This window comes from Nomascus leucogenys, chromosome 19, assembly GCF_006542625.1.
Source record: "Nomascus leucogenys isolate Asia chromosome 19, Asia_NLE_v1, whole genome shotgun sequence".
Lineage (NCBI taxonomy): Eukaryota > Metazoa > Chordata > Mammalia > Primates > Hylobatidae > Nomascus > Nomascus leucogenys.
In genome coordinates this window covers 980,845-1,001,679 of record NC_044399.1, presented here as the reverse complement: position 1 = coordinate 1,001,679, position 20,835 = coordinate 980,845, and the positions used below count along the sequence as shown (strand labels likewise).

The 20,835-nt window shown below is 47.7% G+C and overlaps 1 protein-coding gene across 1 annotated transcript in view; it reads right to left on the bottom strand.

The window, feature by feature from the left end:
* SNTG2 (syntrophin gamma 2) overlaps positions 1-20,835 on the bottom strand; it is a 384,592-nt gene that overhangs the window by 123,493 nt on the left and 240,264 nt on the right. Inside the window, exons 10-11 of the mRNA XM_030800009.1 lie at positions 2,795-2,924; positions 1,024-1,062 (exon numbers count right to left, since the gene is read on the bottom strand). Coding sequence (XP_030655869.1) covers positions 1,024-1,062; positions 2,795-2,924 — 169 coding nt within the window. The remainder of the gene's footprint in view (positions 1-1,023; positions 1,063-2,794; positions 2,925-20,835) is intronic.

The window sequence follows — 20,835 nt, the reverse complement described above, 5'->3', positions numbered from 1 at the left end:
TGGTAAATTGAGAATAATATTAAAAAAGATAAAAGTTAGATTTAGAAGAACTATTTATTCTTAGTGTTTCTTTTCTAATGTAGAAATGTTGACCATAGAGGTTTAATTTAAAACACAGCCCTATTTTCCCATTGTTTCAGTAAATATTTGATAGGCAGGGGACCTGCTCTTCTAAAGTCCTCCATCGTGAATTCAAATTTTCTTGCTAAGCACTATTTAAAGGCTTTTGTGCGCTATTTAAAGCAAACTGAACATGTTTTAATCAGTTTTCTTAACTTGAAGCTATGATGCATACTTCCTTAAGCCCATAAGACATATAACCAGAAAATGAATGAATTATAAGCAACATACTCCCTTACATTACAAGTTAAACCATAAGTTTATTATAAAGGAAACAGAATAATAATGCAGTGGCTTAAAAACTGATTTGCCTGATATTGAAACAGCTTGATTACAATAGAGTTTTCCTAAGTACTCATAGACCTGGGAAGTGAGCAGAAAATCAGGCCTGAGGGCGGCTACAAAGGTAGCAATCCTGAATCCAGGACAACGTTAAGGGCGCTGGGCTCCAGGTGAACAAACTGCCTGGATTTGGGGATGACAGGACCCTACCCACTGGCAATAACACCCATTGGGCCAAAGCCCTCCTGAGAACGAAGCTTTCCTAGTAAGGATTTTATTTAAAAAAATAATATAATGCTTAAAATTTCAAATTACACAGGTGTGTCATCTCAAAGCCCTTCTCAGTTTAAACAATCATATCTAAATCATCATTTAAATCACGATTCCTTACAAAACATAACTGACAATAGAGAAATAATCTATACACAGGAGATCAGAATGACCTATGCTATTCCCACAGAAAGAGCAGTTTTATAGAATTAACAGGCAGGGCAGAGACGACCAAATGCAGTCTGAAATGTGCTAATGTTTTCCTATCAACCTTTCCAAATCAAATTTCAAAAAACCAGAGACTGCTTTTCAAGATGTGTTACGTCATGAAGCAGAAAATACCAACCCTACCTGGTCGGAAGGAGAGCAGCATTTGTTCATCATCTTCATCTGTGGAGAGAAGGCAGACGAGTCAGGGCCACAGCCACCAACACCAGGATGGCTCACCTGAGTGACAGCTGGAAGTCATCAGCCACACTCTGTCCTGGGAAACAGGCCTCTTTAATGACATATTTCCTATCTGAAGACCTAGCCAGTCAATACAAACATGGCAGCAGTAGAAAAAAACTTTACTAGCAGACTTCAATTCCTCTTTTTCAAATATCAGAATTTATGTAAGTGAAGTTACACTTCGAGAGCAGGTGCTTAAATTCCAATATCTGAGAAAAGTGAGGAAATGATTTCTACTCTACATAACCTTGTGAGAGTCAGTATTACTGTGATGGTAATTATGGTTATCACAGTTGACATTCTTTCTTTTATTTAGTTCTCCCAGTGACCTATGGAGGTAGATGTTGTTTTCCAAAATTTCACCGAGGAAGTGGAGGTGCGGAATCATAATGCTCCCACAGCCCACAGCCACACAGCCAGCAGGTGGCTCAGAGTCCACATTTCTGTTCTGAAATATTGGGGTATCTGACTTCTCTGCCCTGCCTATGAGGGGTGATGTGTGAAACGACACAGAACTGAAGGGCGCTCCTTGTCACAAACATTTCTGCAAATATGAGTCGAGCACCATCCTTTCTTCCCTTTCTATTTGTTGAGATAACTTTGGAATTTAAAGTGTTGCGTTTGAAAACTACGATGTTAGGAAGGTCCTGGTACTTCCTTCTATGGTTGCAGAAAGGAAGCCCCTGAGGTCTTCACAGGAGAAATGTCACACATTGCTGCTTCCCCCAGTGTTAGGTTAACTTCTGTTTTGCAGCCACAGGAAGAAGGGAGGTTGCAAGGGAGACATGAGGTGGTAGGCAGGGCAGGGCAGGGGCAGGGCGGGTGCCTCTGCAGGGCTGCAGGGTGGGCTGCGCCTGGCCAGTCTGCAAGCTGGACCCAGCCTCTGCAGCCTCCAGGCTACGATGGAACAGAGCAGGGATCGAAGTGCAATTACAGGGCAACTCAGCTGAGAGGGAGCAAGGGCAGCAAGGCTGGTCCAGGGCTGCCTCCAGGCAGGGCCAGTCCTGCCACAGTCGCCAGGGCTGCGGCCACGGCTCCATGTCCGAGTCCAGGCACCCACCACTCCAGGCAATGCCCATGTCATCGAGTCTTCGCTCCCACCCCATCTCTTTTCATTTCTTGAATTTTTAAAATGTCCTGTTGACTTTTAGTATCAAACACATCACTTAAGGGGACAGAACACTTTTTCGTTCCTGGGGGACTGCAGTACAAATTTGAGAAGTAATGTTTTTGCTCAATTATGCCTTTTTCTAAATCTTCATAATGTTTGGGAGAATTATACTTTTAACCAAATTAGGTTTCCCCAACTCAAAATGTCACACTGTATCAATGCATTTGGGTAAAATGTAAAATTATGACATATAACTATTTCTGTGTATGTGTGTGGAGAGAAAGAGAGAGGAAGGGAGGGAGATAGACAGAGGCAGACAGAGGGAGGAGGAAGACAAAACCAGGTGAGAAATTCCCAGCTGCCAGACATAGCCGTACTCTTTGATTTGGAAACATTCTGATGGCTTGATTTTTAATGTTTTCAGTCATAGGTTTGACACATTGAAACAAGTACATGATTTTCTGTTTAGGGTTAATCATAAATCATCAGAAATACGATGTCTCCCATTATTTTTCATGCAGAACGAGCATCAGCAGAGACTCAGAAACACCGTGTACTCACGTTCTGAAGTGTCAGCTCCCTGATGTTGGCTGAGACTGCCCGCAGCCAGTCGGTGCCATCCTGGGCTGTGTAAAACCGGAGGATCCCAGAGCTGACTCCGTCCAGGGCGAGCACCTCGAATGCGTTCCACCTGGGGAGGGAGAGAGCTGTCCAGGAGGCTCCGCAGCGAGGGGAGCGGGCCTGCCTCCGTGAGTTTCAAGGCTGATGCTCAGCAGGGCTCTACCCTGGACCCAGGACACACGGCAACTGCACCACTTCCTCAGGCGTCTCAGTACAGTCAGCAGGCTTGCTGAGACCAAGGCCAAACCCCAAACTCCCTTGGTAACAGGAGCTACTTCTAATTCGATGAAACATGAAAAGCCATTTGTCAGGGAAAGAACAGTGCTCCTGAAATTTTGGAGTTATCGTCTGCAGGATTCTTACTGGTTATTCTTTCGAAGACCCTTTGGATGGAGCACTTAAAGCTCCTGATGGGGTGAGGCTGGAGCAGCCCAGGCACCCTCCGCACTCAGCATCCACCCTTCTCTAGGACCACCTGTGTGCTTCTGATTGACAGGGGAGCTTTGGGAGAACATGGTCCCCTTCCATTGCTCCATGACACTCCACTTGCTGAGAACTCAATCATGGCAAAGTATTAACAACCAACCCTCTCAAATTCAGTAGTTCTTCCCTGTCATGCAACATCTTTTAAAAACATACCTTACATATACCTATTTGCAAAAGAGAAATGTCATGTACACCTTTATAGACTTTTTCTTAAGAAAATAGTGCATATTGGCCGGGCGCAGTGGCTCACGGCTATAATCACAGGACTTTGGAAGACGGACGTAGGAGGATCACTTGAGGTCAGGAGTTCGAGATCAGCCTGGCCAACATGGTGAAGTCTTATCTCTACCAAAAATACAAAAATTAGCCGGGCATGGTGGCACACACCTGTAGCTCCAGCTACTCGGGAGGCTGCGGCAGGAGAATCTCCTGAACCCAGGAGGCAGAGGTTGCAGTGAGCTGAGATCACGCCACTGCACTCCAGCCTGGGCAACAGAGTGAGACCCTATCTGAAAAAAAAAAAAAGAAAAAAAGAAAACAATGCATATTAATTTATATGACTCATAATACCTCCATGGTCTCAAGCAGCTAACTGAAGATAGAATACAGAACAAAACAAACATATTTTTTTAAAAAATAAGTCATCACCTAATGCTAAATGACGAGTTAATGGGTGCAGCACACCAACATGGCACATGGATACATATGTAACAAACCTGCACATTGTGCACATGTACCCTAAAACTTAAAGTACAATAATAAAAAAAAAATAAGTCATCACTAAGCTATGTTTTAATAATCTTTCAAATGTGAGTGTCATCGCTGCTTTCTTAGGCAAGGAAGGGTGTGTAGGAGAAGGGGTAGGGAACAGAGATGGTATAACACAGTTCTGCATATTTTTGAGCCAAATCTATCAGACCAGAGTTTGCTACTTTAGAAGTCATTCTTTCAAAAAGCAGGCATCCCTGTCTAGGGGTCATTCTCATCCTAATCAGTGTTTCTTGAATCAGAATGTGAGGTTTATCTACTTGTAGCTGATATTCTGCCTGATGGCGATGAACAAGATACTCTTGACTTTGCAGGAGGACAGAGGTGAAGGTGGAGGTGACTGTGTGGAGCTGGAGAGGGGAAGAAGCCGGAGAAAGCAGGTCCCCTGCATGGGGAGGGCAGGCAGCTCCGCCTTCACCTTCACACATCCCTTTCTGATCACCTTTCCTGGTCTTCCTGGGGAGCACCTGTCCCTCAGGATCCATCGCTTCCCGTGGGGCCTTTGATCCTGGATGTCTGCTATAATAAATTAATCTTTACACTTTAAAATGCTGGGAGACTATTTTAGGCACATTGTATAATATTCCACATGAATTAGGTGCTTATTAAATATTGAGAAACATATCTATACTTTTGTCCGAGTATCCATTAATTCTTATTAAAGTAAGTGCTAACTAAAAATGGCCTCATCGCCATCATTTCTTATTTGTTCATGTTAACTGGTGAGACATATACAAAGCAAGGCTGACCTTAATCTAGTGGTAAATAAACAGCTGGGTCAAGTAGATTATTGCGGATAACAGCCAAGTTCCCTGGCTCCCCACACGGACAGGTCAGAGACTGTTACTTCTAGGCATATTTTACATTGAGCTACAGCACACACACACACACACACAGGCACACAACTCACCAGTGAACACCTCGATAAACAGTCATGTATTACATACTCTTGGCCAACCAACTCTCAGACCAAAAACAGACTTCAGAAGAATCCTCAAAAGTTCCCCGTGTCCCATCCTCCAATTTTCCCTATCTCAGAGCTCTACACTTTTATTCTTTTAGAAGAGCCTGTTCTTCTCCAAAGGCCTGGGGAGGAACAGGAGGTGGTGCCAGTGTGGGCCAGGGGCAGCTTTGCCTGGAGCCAGCTAGACTAGGGGGCCTGCAGGGATCCTGGGGCAGTGTGGGGCAGGGGTGCCCCCCTCTCATGAATCGGGGGTACCTGGTGGGTCCTGCAGGGACCTCAGGGCAGCGTGGGGCAGGGGTCTCATGGGGGCGGGGGGGGGACCTCAGGGCAGCGTGGGGCAGGGGTAGGGGCACTCCCCTCTCATGAATTGGGGGTGCTTGGTGAGACCTGCAAGGACCTCAGGGCAGCGTGGGGTAGGGGCGCCCCCGTCTCATGAATCGGGGGTGCCTGGTTGTGCATGTGAGGGTGTGTGAAGGACACGCGTGGTCACTGCTTGGCTCCAGCTCACATGTGCTAATAACAGTGTCTTCTCAGGGAGTTGGCATTTCCTGATTCTCAGGGTTGGTGACGTATGCACCAAATGCATGATGACCGAACACTGGGCGCTCTCAGCAGGGTCAGTACTGTGGTCATCCTTGTAAAGTCAGTGGTGAGAAGGAATCTGAGTCCAGAGTCCTAACTCTGCCTTCGGAGGTTTACACCATCATTGATGTAGCAGGAATAAGATGTGAGGTAGAGACGGTGGACCCAGGCTCCATGAAGGACCCTTTATCGATGCTGTGGTCTTGAGAAAGATCATCAGCTTTGCCCCGAGGCAGTGAACGCATGTGGAGCCCCAGAGGCTCTCGGCCTCACATGAGGGGCAGACGGCTGTGTCCTGCAATGAAAAGGGAGGCGTGTGCAGTCCAGGCACGTTTATGCCATAGCTACATGAGGCAGGCTGGACATCCCACCTCTGAGCTGGGCTTTCCTTGTCCATACGATGGGCTTCAAATGCCAACCGTACCACAAAATAGGAATACTGAGAGGAACAAATGGGATAACCGAAACAAAGTTATTTGTAAGCCCATAAGTACCATATAAACATTATTAGTCTGTAATTTGTCAAAGAAAGCAATAAAAATTAAGTATCAAATGAACAGAAACATTGAAAGTTGTTGACATGAATGCTGATGGCAGATACTAACATGTTAATGAAACAGGGAAAGAAAGTTCACAGCATGGCTGACTGTTGGTTCACTGTTTGGTTCATCATTATAGAAGCCGGGTAACTAGTGTAAGTTACGCAATCTGCTTTCAGGCACGTCTGGATGCAAGATCAGGAGCCGCTTCTTCCAGGGCATTTCTGGGCCGTTGTTTCCTCCGAGTTTCACGGTTTCCTCCGAGTTTCCTCCGTGGCTCATGGTTGGAACCCGGCTTCTACCTGCCTCACGGTGGCCGCTCAGGCCTTTTAGGATGGTGTTCACGTGGCCAAGGTCATTGTTGGAGCTAAAATTCACAGAGCATCTGCTGCTCGGGAGCTAACATGCTCTTTGATGGCCACACATGAGATTGTAGGAAGCCACTGTAAGCAAAGCCACACCAACTGAAGGCAGAGCTCTTGGCACCCCGTGGTCCTCCGAGAAGAAACCAAACCAGCTCCCAGACACTCGCCATCCATGGGGAAGTCAGGCACTGACCGTGTCGGCACTTTTGAAAAGTCCACCCTCCTCCCAGGGTTTCCTCAGCTCTTAGAGAATTTTTCAATTCAAAAGAGAAAACTGAAAATAGACTTATACTCTAGAAAGTGAATCAATTCACGGTTTTTGGCTAAGAGAAATACATTTATTCCAATAAAGTTCAAAGCACACGACTTAATGTATTAGGACATTAAGGAATTGAAGTTCCGTGCTCTGGCCTCCACCTCCCGTGGAGGACAGCCAGTCTGTTTAGGCCGTTCTTCCTGCACTCTTTATGTGGGCTCAGTGCCAGCCTCAACGCTGTACTCTGCGGCTCCTGCCGGGAAAAGCCCCACAGCCCGGCTCTCATGCGTCTGGTCACACTGCCTGCCTTCGCTGCCGTCTTCCTGTGCACATCCAGAAAGGCCTCCGAATCCCACCCACAGCGCTGGGAATCTTCCTGTCACAAAACACACCTCAACAGATTTGACCCTTTTTCAAATCATCTGCTTCAGTGGAAACCAATCACAGAGCATTATCAGTTATTATTAAAGCCCCAAACCGAGACCCCTGCTACATCCACTACCAATGACCACTCTTCCAACCTTCTGCTTCACTTGTGCTGTGGGATTCCAGTAACTATAAAATTTGACCCTAAAAACTGAGAATTCTTAATTGCTCGTCAAAGCTTCAATGTCGGAGAAAGGGAAGTCAAAATGTGTAAATTGCCTTTTTAATAAGCTGTCCAGTTTTTAAAGAACAAATACATTGGACCTTACAAAATTTAACCAAGGAAGCTTTCATCCATAAATGATGGCTGGTGGCCCTCATTACAACCACAGCCTGTCACTCCCCGTCAGCTCTGGCCACCACCTCCCTCTGGGCCTGCGGTAACAGGGAGGAAAGGTGTGCATTGCACACATGCCTGTTTTCTTTAAGCCTTTATGCTTTGGAAAATAAGGAGAGTGTGCATGTGTGTGTGTGTGCATGTGTGTGTATTTCAGCTCATGACTGAAAATTATGAGTACTCATGAGACAAAAACAGAATGTGTATGTTTCAGAATTTGAAAAATCTTGAAATTTCGTTCACATATTTTATTTCAAAACTGTCTCTGTAGTATATTATTTTTTAGTACAACTTAGAAAAATATGTTTTTTCTACTTCCCTGTCATGCAGTGGTATTTCTAAATAGTCCATATTAAATATTAATAAAGAGGGCTAATTTAAGTTCAGGAACTATGTAGTAACTTGTTCATTAAAAAGTCATTGTGGGCTGGGCGCGGTGGCTCATGCCTGTAATCCCAGCACTTTGAGAGACCGAGGCCAGCAGATCACCTGAGGTCAGGAGTTCAAGACCAGCCTGACCAACATGGTGAAACCTTGTCTCTACTAAAGATACAAAACTTAGCCAGGCATGGTGGCGGGCACCTGTAGTCCCAGCTACTTGGGAAGCTGAGGCAGGAGAATCCCTTGAACCTGGGAGGCGGAGGTTGCAGTGAGCCGAGATCATATTACTGCACTCCTGCCTGGGCAACTAAGTATCCGTCTCAGGGGGGAAAAAAGTCATTGTTACCAGAAACTCAGGCCACAAATAAAGTGTTCACTTGAGACAAAGAAAAGTTCAACAGGTCCAAGAAAGAGAATTTCTCCCCCGTGGTGTCTCACAGGGCACCTCCTCACCCTTCTCTGTCACTTCCCATTGCTTTGTGAGAACAGGGTTTGGGTCTTCTGAGCCCCTCACTTCCCCGGGCAGTGCTGCAGAAGCAGGAGAGGCAGGAGGCCCCATCCGCGCAGGCCATGCCGAGGCCAGTGCGTGGGGCACTGGAGCGCGATGTCCAGGATTCCCTCAAGGCTTCCCTATGGACGGGAAGGACAGGAAGCAGCCTGCAGGGATGCTGCACATGTCCATGCGTCTTGCCGTGAGGCCATCATGAGCCTGTGTGTTTGCTGCAGGCCTCAGCACAGAGGGCATCCTGCACTTTGTTCATTCCACCACGGCCAGCACTAACAGCCCTGGCACTCAGTAGGCACGTGTGAGTGTTTGCTTTGTGAGTAAATGTTTGAGAAGACCCAGCAGGATTCCAGCACTTTGTCACAGGAAGGTGGTGTCTACACTCCCCTCTGCCTGCTGCCTGCTGGTAGGACTGACTCCACCTGATCTCAGCCACGTTGTGGGGTTCCCTCATCTGACAATGGGCTCACACCACTGGACTATGAGAAACAAACAGAGGAGGGAGGTGAAGGGAGGAGCTCATGGCTGGCGTATGCAAATTTAGCACGTCCTCATGATCATTTTCCTCTCCACCGGGCACCATCTGGAGCGAGGGCATGGTGCTGCATTGAATGGCTTGTGCTTCCTTTCACACCCACACTGCCGGGCATGTCACCTGATTATAAGAACTGGTCATACATGATAGTGGCAGCAGTAGCTGTAACAACAGAGAACTAAATAAAGGCCATCACTCATTATGAGCTGGCTTTGTGCCAAGCTCTATCCTAAGTAATTCACGTTTCGGACCTATTTCACCCCGCAGTGACCCTATGGAAGAGGCACTGTCATTATCCTAAGTAAGTCACGTTTCAGATCTATTTCACCCCTCCCTACCCCGCAGTGACCCTATGGAAGAGGCACTGTCACTATCCTAAGTAAGTCACGTTTCGGATCTATTTCACCCTCGCAGTGACCCTATGGAAGAGGCACTGTTATTATCCTAAGTAAGTCACGTTTCGGATCTATTTCACCCCCGCAGTGACCCTATGGAAGAGGCACTGTCACTATCCTAAGTAAGTCACGTTTCGGATCTATTTCACCCTCGCAGTGACCCTATGGAAGAGGCACTGTCATTATCCTAAGTAAGTCACGTGTCAGATCTATTTCACCCTCGCAGTGACCCTATGGAAGAGGCACTGTTATTATCCTAAGTAAGTCACATTTCGGATCTATTTCACCCCCACAGTGACCCTATGGAAGAGGCACTGTCACTATCCTAAGTAAGTCACGTTTCGGATCTATTTCACCCCCGCAGTGACCCTATGGAAGAGGCACTGTCATTATCCTAAGTAACTTACGTTTTGGATCTATTTCACCCCCGCAGTGACCCTATGGAAGAGGCACTGTCATTATCCTAAGTAACTTACGTTTCGGATCTATTTCACCCCCGCAGTGACCCTATGGAAGAGGCACTGTTATTATCCTAAGTAAGTCACGTTTCGGATCTATTTCACCCCCGCAGTGACCCTATGGAAGAGGCACTGTCACTATCCTAAGTAAGTCACGTTTCGGATCTATTTCACCCCCGCAGTGACCCTATGGAAGAGGCACTGTCATTATCCTAAGTAACTTACGTTTCGGATCTATTTCACCCTCGCAGTGACCCTATGGAAGAGGCACTGTTATTATCCTAAGTAAGTCACGTTTCGGATCTATTTCACCCCCGCAGTGACCCTATGGAAGAGGCACTGTCATTATCCTAAGTAAGTCATGTTTCGGATCTATTTCACCCTCGCAGTGACCCTATGGAAGAGGCACTGTCATTATCCTAAGTAAGTCATGTTTCGGATCTATTTCACCCCCGCAGTGACCCTATGGAAGAGGCACTGTCATTATCCTAAGTAAGTCACGTTTCAGATCTATTTCACCCCTCCCTACCCCGCAGTGATCCTATGGAAGAGGCACTGTCACTATCCTAAGTAGTTTATGTTTCGGATCTATTTCACCCTCGCAGTGACCCTATGGAAGAGGCACTGTTATTATCCTAAGTAGTTTATGTTTCGGATCTATTTCACCCCCGCAGTGACCCTAAGGAAGAGGCACTGTCATTATCCTAAGTAAGTCACGTTTCAGATCTATTTCACCCCTCCCTACCCCGCAGTGATCCTATGGAAGAGGCACTGTCACTATCCTAAGTAGTTTATGTTTCGGATCTATTTCACCCCTCCCTACCCCGCAGTGACCCTATGGAAGAGGCACTGTTATTATCCTAAGTAGTTTATGTTTCGGATCTATTTCACCCTCGCAGTGATTCTACGGAAGAGGCACTGTCACTATCCTAAGTAGTTTATGTTTCGGATCTATTTCACCCTCGCAGTGATTCTACGGAAGAGGCACTGTCATTTCAACTACACAGGGTGCAGGACGGTAGGTAGCAGGGCCTTGTGCCACTGGCCGGGCCGAACAGCTGTGGAGTGTGGGGCTTGGGTCTAAGCTTGGGAACCTCTGGCTCCCCACGCTGTCGATCAGGGCACTGTGCTATCCGTAAGGTGGGATCCATGGATCTGGGCCCTGCGCTGCCCACAATGTGGAATCATTATCTGCGTTTACTCCAGGGATGCACAACCAGCATCCAGGGGCTCAGTGCTGCTTCTTGTTTATCTGAGATCAAATGAGACCAACCAATTGGCCTCAACCACCCAGGTGGGCACCCCCAGCAGCAGGCAGGACAGAGGGCGACCTGTGAGCACAATGGGGACTTCGCTTTTCAGCCAGGTGAAGGCATCACTCACAGAACTGTCCCCAAATCTTCTCAGCTTCTGCGTCAGCCTTTTCTTCTCTGTAAACTGCTCCTGAGTCCCGGCCCCCAGACATCCAAGTTTCCAGTGCCCGTCCCTCTGATCCTGGCTGCCCGTGCCGTCTGTTTATAAAACTGTCTGCTACACCAGGCAGGTCATAACACAACAGCATGCCTACGTTTACTCACTGATCTTCGTTTCCTTTTTCCATTTCAAAGAATAAAACCTCATCATTAAAACAGAATGCTGTAGCCTGCATGAATCCAGAGTGAAAGTTATCTGGACTATCAAATGGAACATGGGTGGAGGCTGCACACCTGACAATGAATGGAGCAGCAGAAGCCGCGGCCGTGCTTTTACCCGACACCAAAGTCAGCTCCTGTCCCTTTAGTCCACAGCTTCCTAAAACCAGGTGGCTCAGGGCCCGGGACACAGCAGTAATTTCTCGGTAACGTGAAAAAATGTTGAGATCTGTTGATAAAAGGAAGCCCAGAGCAGGCCCCCCAAGGTGGGCAAGAGCCTGGATGTGCAGGCATGGACCATAGGAATGGAAGTTGAGGGTCTCCCAGGGGCTGGACAGCTGCACTGAGGGGGGCCTGGGTGAGAGAGAGGCGCTCCCCCCATAGCAGGGACCCACAGCTGGGGACCGGATGGATCAGGGCCAAAGCAGGCCTCGCAGTCCATGTTCTGTGATCCTAAAAGAACCATATTTTGTGAATGTCAAGGCCACATTTTAGGCACACATGTGAACATGGGTAATTCACAGTCCATGACCACGAGGACCCCCCACCAGCTCTGAAGTGCAGACGTGAGTGGAGCTTCGTCCCACGCTGGGAGGTCACAGGGCTGAGTGTGCACAGGAATGACAGAAGCACTAGCTGAGATCTGAGACACGGTACAGCACTCAGCCCACACAGAACAGCACTCAGACTCCAGCCTTGAGACACAGAAAGGCCTGGACGCTCCAGGCGCTGCGTCTCATCCCCTGCACGAGGCGGGAGGCTGCCGGCCTCTCAGGCTCTCTTCCTCATTTTTAGAATGGAGGCCGACCTGCCCAGCAGAGCAGTATTTGGAGCCACAGAATGCAGCAAAGTGCCCTCGCTTAGACCCAGCAGAACTTTAATAGCGGCACCAGTACGAGCAGAAGAATCACCAGAGAACATGTTTATATTTTATACAAGTTTACTGTAAAACGTAATCATGTCTCAGAGGAAATGATTAATTCCACCCGATGGCAGACACCAAGGCTGACTGCAACAGGCCAGTGCTACCTTCAAGCCCTAACTTCAGTGGAGACCCAGGCTCAGCTTCCCCAGCTGTGGCTGCACAGGCCCACACTCCAACAGGCCTGAGGAGCTTGTGTGGAAGCTGCAGGACTCCAGGGTGGATAAGGTGGGGAAATGGATTCGCGCCTGAGCGGAGGAGCTCAAAGGCAGTCTGCTGCGACTCTCCTTTCCACACCAACAATGCTGTTGATTAGAGTCGCACAGGCGGCTCCTCTGCTTCAGGAGAGAACATCCGCCTGCAGCAGCAGACGCTGGACACCAACGAGGGCCCGACTGTCCTCCACCCATCTGTGGCCTCGGCACAGCAGCCATCAGCTGGACAGGCTGTTAGTCCTATAGGAATCCTTCCTACCTTGGAAAGTGCACACAGTAGGTGCTCAGGTCCTGCTTGGAAATAAATGCATTTTTTGTTTGCTTTTGTTCAAGAGCTATTTCATCATCACTAGAAGGAATTTTTGTATGTTTTGTTTGGTTTTGTTGTTAAGGGCAAATGCAGAATTAACTTAGGAAAAAACACCACAGAACCTCTTTCAGTGATGATAAAATAACTCTTTATAAAAATGTAAACACTGATTTAAAATACACAGTTGGGGTGATGCTGAATGTACAAGGACACTTACACATCGCGCCTCTCCCTTCAGGCAGACAGCACGCAGGACACCCGCTTTCTGTCCAGGGAAGCAAGGCAGCTGCCTGTTACAGGTGCTGTAAAGTGTATCTAATGGGTTTGATTATGGGCTTGAATTCCTCATGTTTGAAAAAACAAACACATTTTAAAAGTTCACTTTACATAATGAGTGAAGTTACTGTTAAAAATTCAAAATACAATCAATTTGAAACAGATAGATTTATTGTCTATAAAAATAAAACAGTCTAAAAGATTCTTACAGGCTAAATTTACTGAGGCGAAGTCCTAACCTCTCAACATTTAGTTTTCTGTAACTATTTTGCATAAGAGAACTTGCGGTTTTGCCTATAGCTGAGGAAAATGAACATAAGGAGCCCGGCTCGGTCTCCACCTTTTCCCTCAGTTCAGTCGAAGAGCGTCCTCCATACGCTGGGTCCCACGTTTCTCTCGGTGTGAGCCTTGGTGTATCACAGGCTTCTGTGTCCAGGACGTCACTGTCATGGCCTCGAGGCCTTGCACCTCCGTTTAGCAGAGCTTTGGGCCCCTGTGTCTTTACATACTGATGGGGTGATTCCAACGGAAACACCGCCTGTATTCCCAGTTGGTGCTGGGGACAGAGCGTGGCGCGGCCCCACCCACTGCTGCCTATGCTTCTGATTTAACCTCTATGAAGCTGGGTGACTGGCAGAAAGGGCACCATGTACATGGAGAACATTCTGAGCAATCATCCCATTTTTGAGAAACATACATTGTGTTCAACAGTCCTCCAGGTCCTCTTCCAGGGATCAACCTTCATTTTAAAATCCAAATGCAACTTTCTAATGACATAACCATGTAGGTTTCCTCTAAATTGACAATAACCTAATAGGCTATCTCAAAGCCCATGGAATCCAAATCAATGGTTATAAACCAGTAGAATTTGGTATTGGTCAATAGAATGCCTTACGTTCCAACTTTAATGCATTTTTGAAAGTTTTAATACATTTTTGAAAGTTATCATTTAATCACATATTCCATAGCAAGGTTGTTTTTTTTTTCTTTTTTCCAGTGTAGCAAGTGGTATTAAATGGTGGTCAAGAAATGTTTCCCGCATAAAATCTGATCACTGAATACATGGCTGGTGTTAATGGGCCTCCGTGTGCCCACAGATTGTGCCCTGCCCAGGTGTGCTAACCTGCACCACCGTGGGCTGCACTTCCTGAGCCAAAGATGAGAAAGACCTGGTGTCACTCAAGAGCAGGACGAATCGTCTCTGGGCATCTGCACTTTTCTGCCTCATTCAGATCCCTGGGAATGAACGTCTCCGCAATGATTTCTTAGTCCAGACGGTGCTTAAATTCCACCCCAAAACGCAGACGTGAGTGGAGCTTCATCCCACACTGGGAGGTCACAGGACTGAGAGTGCACAGGAATGACAGAAGCGCTGGCTCAAAGAGCTGCCCGTCAATGTTTCCTGCTAACCGTAAGGTACGGACTTTACGGAAGGACAAAAGCAGTAAAAGCCGACCGACTCTCAAGAGAGGACCGGACACAAGGATGTACAATTCCACGCCCGTCTCCTCTTGGCACTGCTTTTCTGCTGCTTACTTTACGACCGGTCAACGATATGCAAAGAATTCTTAGGCTCCTTTCACAAAAGCATCCTGATTCTTTTCATACTCCTACATACGTCTTTAAAGTTAAATATTTAATACTTTTGGGAGAAATGAGGAAGGATAACAACATAGATTACTAACAATTGCATTTATAACGAAGATAAAAAGAACCAGCTGGCATTTATTCACAACTTGTAATAAACACTGTGTAAATTGCTTTATATGCTGCAGTGGTTTTAGCCCTCACAATCATCCTATGAAGAAAGTCCTGTTGTTATAATGTTAAAGATGAAGAAATCAAGGAGGATGTAGATTAACCAATTTTCCCAAGGTGACTCATAAGGCCAGAAGTGGTAAAGGCAGGGACACACATACACAAGTGACCTTTATAAAGAACTCAGTCTCTGATTCACAACCTCAGTTCTTAACTAACAAAGAGCCTCTTCTATACATTAAAGCCACGTGAATGGCCACTGCTTACACGGCTCAAGGTTTTCCTGCCTAACACTGCATTTTTCCTATCTATTTGTTTAGGTGTTAAACACAAGTGTACCTGCTGGAGGGGTTCCGTGAACTCCAGAAACGTAACCGCTCTTGCGACCTGAGTTATCAGGGCTTCCATTCTTTCTCCTGGGATGGAAACGTTGCATCTGAAACGAGCCATAGAGTGAGGCGAGCCCTGACTCAGAACACCCAGCCGAGGCCTGGAGACTGGGCCCAGTCCAGGTAAACGTAAAAATCTCGACACCAGGAAACCATTCAGCCAGGAGAATAGTTTTGCTTTTCAGATAAGACTGAGTATGAGGTGAGGGGAACGTGGAATGCGTTCTGCAGATGCCGCCGAGGGTTCTGTCTGTACCTCCTCCTCCCACGCTGGGCGCGCAGCATCAGAGAGGCCTTGGAACACTCTAGGTGAGGGGCCCGGGAGGCAGAGCATGGGGTGATTTGGTCTCTGAGGTAAGCACAGAGCAGGTAACAGGAGGGATGGCCATGCAGCAGAGGAGGTGAGAGGGGGATGAGGAGGCTGGGAAGCCAGGTCAAGGGTCAAGGGTCGGGTAGCATCCCCAGGACTGTGCTCCAGGCAGAGGCACAGATAGAAGAAAAAACGAAATCCAGTTTTTGAAGAGTGTGACTTCGAGAGTAATGGAAAAGTTTGGCCTAATTCCTAAAAGTGGAGTGTCCCTAGCAACTCCCATCCCCAAGTCTGGGGTCAAATTCCCAGTGGATTGAACGTGGCTCCCCAAATGTTCAGTGTTGAAATCCTAGCCCCCAAGGCAGTTGTGTTGGAAGGTGGGGACTTTGAGAGGTGATGAGGTCCTGAGGGTGGAGCCTGATGGGGTCTGTGCCCTTACAGAAGAGGCTGCAGGGAGACCCTCACCCCTTCCTCCACAGGGAGACACAGAGAGAAGGTGCCGTCTGCAATGCAGGACAGGCCCTCACCGGACTGACCACCTGACCCTGGACTTGCAGCCTTCAGAGCTTGAGGGATGCATGCCTGCTGCATAAGGCCACCCATCTGTGTGCTGCGTAAGGCCACCCATCTGTGGAACTAAGGTCACCCATCTGTGGAACTGGGCTACGGCAGCCCACGCTGACTAAAACGAGGTCTTCAGAGCCAGGTTAGTGTGCTGAGGTCATGTACACCCTGAAGGTCTCCTGCCTCTAAAACCTTCTCCATTCACTCTTTCCGCCAGACATGCCTGGCTCCTGCCTGCTTGGGGATTGATTTGGCCCAATACGAATGATGTCACTGATAGTTCTCCCCTTTCAGCAGCAGGAAAACTCAGTGACTTCGGTTCATGTTTAGTTGTAATGGGGAGGGTGCCAGGAAATCGAGGTGAGGGGTTCATGGTAAAATGACTCTGGCCACAGCTGTGGTCGTGGGGCTAGGAGCACAGGGATCCCAGGATGCACCGAGGAATCGGACACAGTTGGCGGAGACACAAGATTCGGCGCCCGGGCTGCAGGCAGGACAGGGAGACGCCCTCCATCCTACACTGCTTTCCTCTACAGCGATTCAGCACCGTCAGCTTAAGAAGCCCTTCCTGTTCATTTTCATCACAAACCCTGAGAGCCTTTTAAATCTCCACACACAAAGGAAAGAAAAATCAAATTAATGTTTAAAGCAGACAACTTGTTACAAATTTATCTTGCTTGGATACGAAGAAAAGATCTTAATGTCCAAAAGCGGAGACTTTGCAGCGTCTTTTCATAGACAGGGCACTAATCCCTTACAGTCAAAATGAAAAAAAACGAATAATCCTCAGAGATGAAAAGAGAAGATACTCGACTGAGAGACTGCAGAGGGAGAAAGAGACAGAAAGACAGAGACAGAGATAGGCAGAGACAGAGAGAGAGAGAGAGAAACAGAGACAGAGACAGAGAGAGACAGAGGCAGAGACAGAGAGAGAGACAGAGAGACAGACAGAGACAGAGACAAAAACAGACCCAGAGGGACAGAGAGAGACAGAGGCAGAGAGACAGAGACAAGGAGAGACAGAGAGGGACCAACAGAGGCAGAGATAGACAGAGATGGAGACAGAGAGGGACAAGGAGAGACAGAGACAGAGAGAGAGGCAGAGACAGAGGAGCACCCGGGGAATCTTGGAAACAGCGTCACACAGTGCGGGTGGGGACCACTCCCCTGGAGAAAGCGTAACGGAGCCTAGAGAAGTGAGTTGGGAGAATGACACAGATGCAGAATGATTTCTCAAGAATGATTTTGAACTCCCAGGAAAGAAGGAGCAGATGCAGTTCCACCCAGAGAAGGCAACTCAGAGCTGCTCCGCACATCTGTCAGATGGGGAGGGGTGTCAGGGTGCCTCCGTAAATCAGCAGCCCTTGTTCTCTATCAGAGCAAACTCAGGAGAGCTACATTAGGTAGTCATTCATCCGCTTAGCAGTGGGTCCACGGGTGCCTCAGGGCAGCTCTCTGTGGTGCTCACAGGACACCCTGATTCACCTACGTGCCAGTGGAGGGGGCGGCCCAGGGCTGGGCACCACGGAAGACACCCCCACCAGAATTGCCCCGTGTTGAAGGCAGCATTGGCTTCTGAGAAGACTTAGAGACCTCCAGATCTTAAACACGTGGCCCCTGCCCTTATCAGAGTAGGATACATGCCAGAGAACTGGGCGTTTGTAGAGGTCTAAGTGGAATGGGATTATTCTCTTTCCATCAACATGAACACCCTAACCTTCTATCATCAAAAGAAAGTTTTCAGAAAATTTAAAGACGGCGTAATGAGAAAGAAACAGCAGCTCTGTCACCTGCTAGCAGCTGGCAGGGCTGTGGGATTCCTCTGAAAAACAGAGTCCCACATGTCATCAGCCTCAGACCAGGGCTCTCCTGGGACATGAGGGAACACGGCAGAGCAGGAGCAGGGGACACACGAGATGCCGTCCAACCACAAAGGCCCCACAGGTCCCTGGCGGCTGCTGGTCTAAGGGAGGGGCTGCTGCTCCCACAAGCCTGGCCTAGATCCTGCCACTTCCTGTCTCATGCTCCTGGATAGAAATTAAGCCAGACGCTGCTGACACAGCCCACGCTCTGACGGCACCCAGTGCAGGGCGAGCCCTGATCTCCTGGCCCTTCCTAGAACCACCCAACACATTCCCAAATTCCAGAACAAGCCCCTTTCCTGAGGCACCACAGCCGCCAGGACGCTGTCTCCCTGGAAGCCTGGGTAAGGAGTGCCCTGTGTGCGGGACGCGCGAGCTCAGAGCATCGAGTGCTGTGCTCTCGGGATAGACGAACTCCAGAAAACTCACCACGGGATTCTTTTTGGTATGATTATTTAAACATGATTCTCTCCTTTGCAAAACAAATTAGAGTATTTAGCAGTATAATTCTGACTTGTAGTATCACTTTTCAAAATCTGCTTATCTGCAGTAGGTCTGTTTCCATTATGACTACTACAGAGCCCATCTGCCTTTTTCTTCTGAAATAAGGTGAGTGCCTACAAAGCAAATGAAATTTTATTGTGACTCACAAAACATAATTTCATTGTATTATAAAAAAACATGATAGATGTGGGGCAAAAAGACCCCTAAGTTGTGAGTTTTGTCTCTTCCTCCCTTACTACTTAACTCCCTCCCTTTCCCTCTCCCTCTCCCTCTCCACTTCCCCTCCTCTCCCCTCCTGTCCCCTCCTTTCCCTTTCTTTCCTTCTATGTTTTAGAAAAAAAGAAAGTCAATTACTTTTAATCGATTTGAGGCCTACCTAAAACAAGAGGCATGGACAGGGCTCCTGTGAGCAGGTAAATAAAAAGCAGTTCTCCCTGTAAAGAGCTGCAAAGTGATGCACAGTAATTCTGTGGGACAGAGATTCTGGAGCTGTTTAATTGCTCATCTTTGGGGATAATCACTCAAATCTGAATTTCCTTCCTTCTGTTCAGTCATTCCTTATTCCACAAACAATTTGTATTAGTCCATTCTCACACTGCCATAGAGAAATAGGCAAGACTGGATAATTTATAAGGAAAAGAAGCTTCCTCGGCTCTGGTGGCACAGGTTGTACAGGAAACAGGGCGGCATCTACCAGGACTCTGGGGAGACCTCAGGACACTTACAATCATGGCGGAAGGCAAAGGGGGAGCCAGCACTTGACATGGGCATAGCAGGAGTTGTAAGGAAAGAGGGCAGGTGCCATACACTTTTAAACAGCTGGTTCTCATGAGAATGAACTCACTATCACAACAGTACCGAGGGGTTGGTGCTAAACCACTCATGAGAAATCTGCCCCATGATCCAGTCACCTCCTACCAGGACCCACCTCCAGCACTGGGGATTATATTTCAACATGAGATTTGGGTGGAAACCCAGACCCAAACCTCATCACAATTAAAAATCACTGAACTCCTGCTGCTTCAAAGCTCCTTTAAACGTACAGTTTTATTTTTTGTTACCTTCATAAACTATCTTAGAAAGCAGTAAAGTATTATATCATCTCCCACCCTACTTGGTTAAACCGGCAAAGAAGCCATCACAAGAGCCCCCATGAGTTATCTAGGTCATGGCCCCAAGAGGGTGAAGCGGGATTAGAAATCTCTTAGTTCCTATCCCCGTACTATTCCTTCATACCACCTGCTTCCCCAGGGGCACATCCCAGAGACACCACAGCTCCTCCTCTTTTCTGAGCCTCTCGTGAAGCTTCCTCACTTGCAAAATGATTGTGGATACTTTTCAAGCACAGACATTTCTCTTGTTCTTAAGTATTTCTTCACTCTTTATTTTATGAAACACATATGCTATGGGCAGGAGCCTGGCTCAAATCCAGCTTTGTCCAATGGTACCATGTGGAAGAACAGCCAACCATCATCCAAGCCACTTTTGTTTTAAAAGGATGAATTTCTAAGAAGCATGGACATGCTATGGGCTTTCCAGGGTGAAACAGATGTTGAGACACTAGAGCAGGCAGAGTTCTAAGGCAGCCCCGTTCTCAGACCTTGGTGGAAACATCTGCTCCAGTTATTCAATCAACAGAAACTAGGTGTTTCCGTGAAGGGATTCTGCAAATGCAATCAACGTCTCAACTCAGCTGACCTTGAGTTAGGGAGATTTATGCAGGGGTGCAGCCTGAGCACATGGCCCTTTATGTCTGGGTCTACAGGTCAGAGTGAAGGAAGTCATAGATTGGAGGCTCATGGGGTTACCTGTTACCTGCTGCTGGCTTGAGGGCAGAGGGTGACCATGTCAATGAACATGGTGGTCTCTGGTGGTGGAGAGCAGCCCTTGGCTGACAAAGGTGGGGAACTGAGTCCTATAAAGTCAAGGGACTGAATTCTGCCAGCAACCCTGAGTGAGCCTTGAAGACGGGAACACAGCCCAGCTGACACCTTGATTTCAGCCTGGTGAGATCCCAAGCAGATAACCAGCCGGGTGCTGCCGGACTCCTGACCCATGAGAACTGTGAGATAATAAAACAGTCTTGTGTTACCTGCTCTAAATTTGCACGGGTTTGTTACATGGCAATAGAAAACTGATATGGTAAAGACAGGCAAAATTCTAGCATCTCCACCACCATGGCCACCCCATCAATAATGCTTTTCTTCACCTGATGTCAGAGAAATGTCTGCATAACTAAGCCA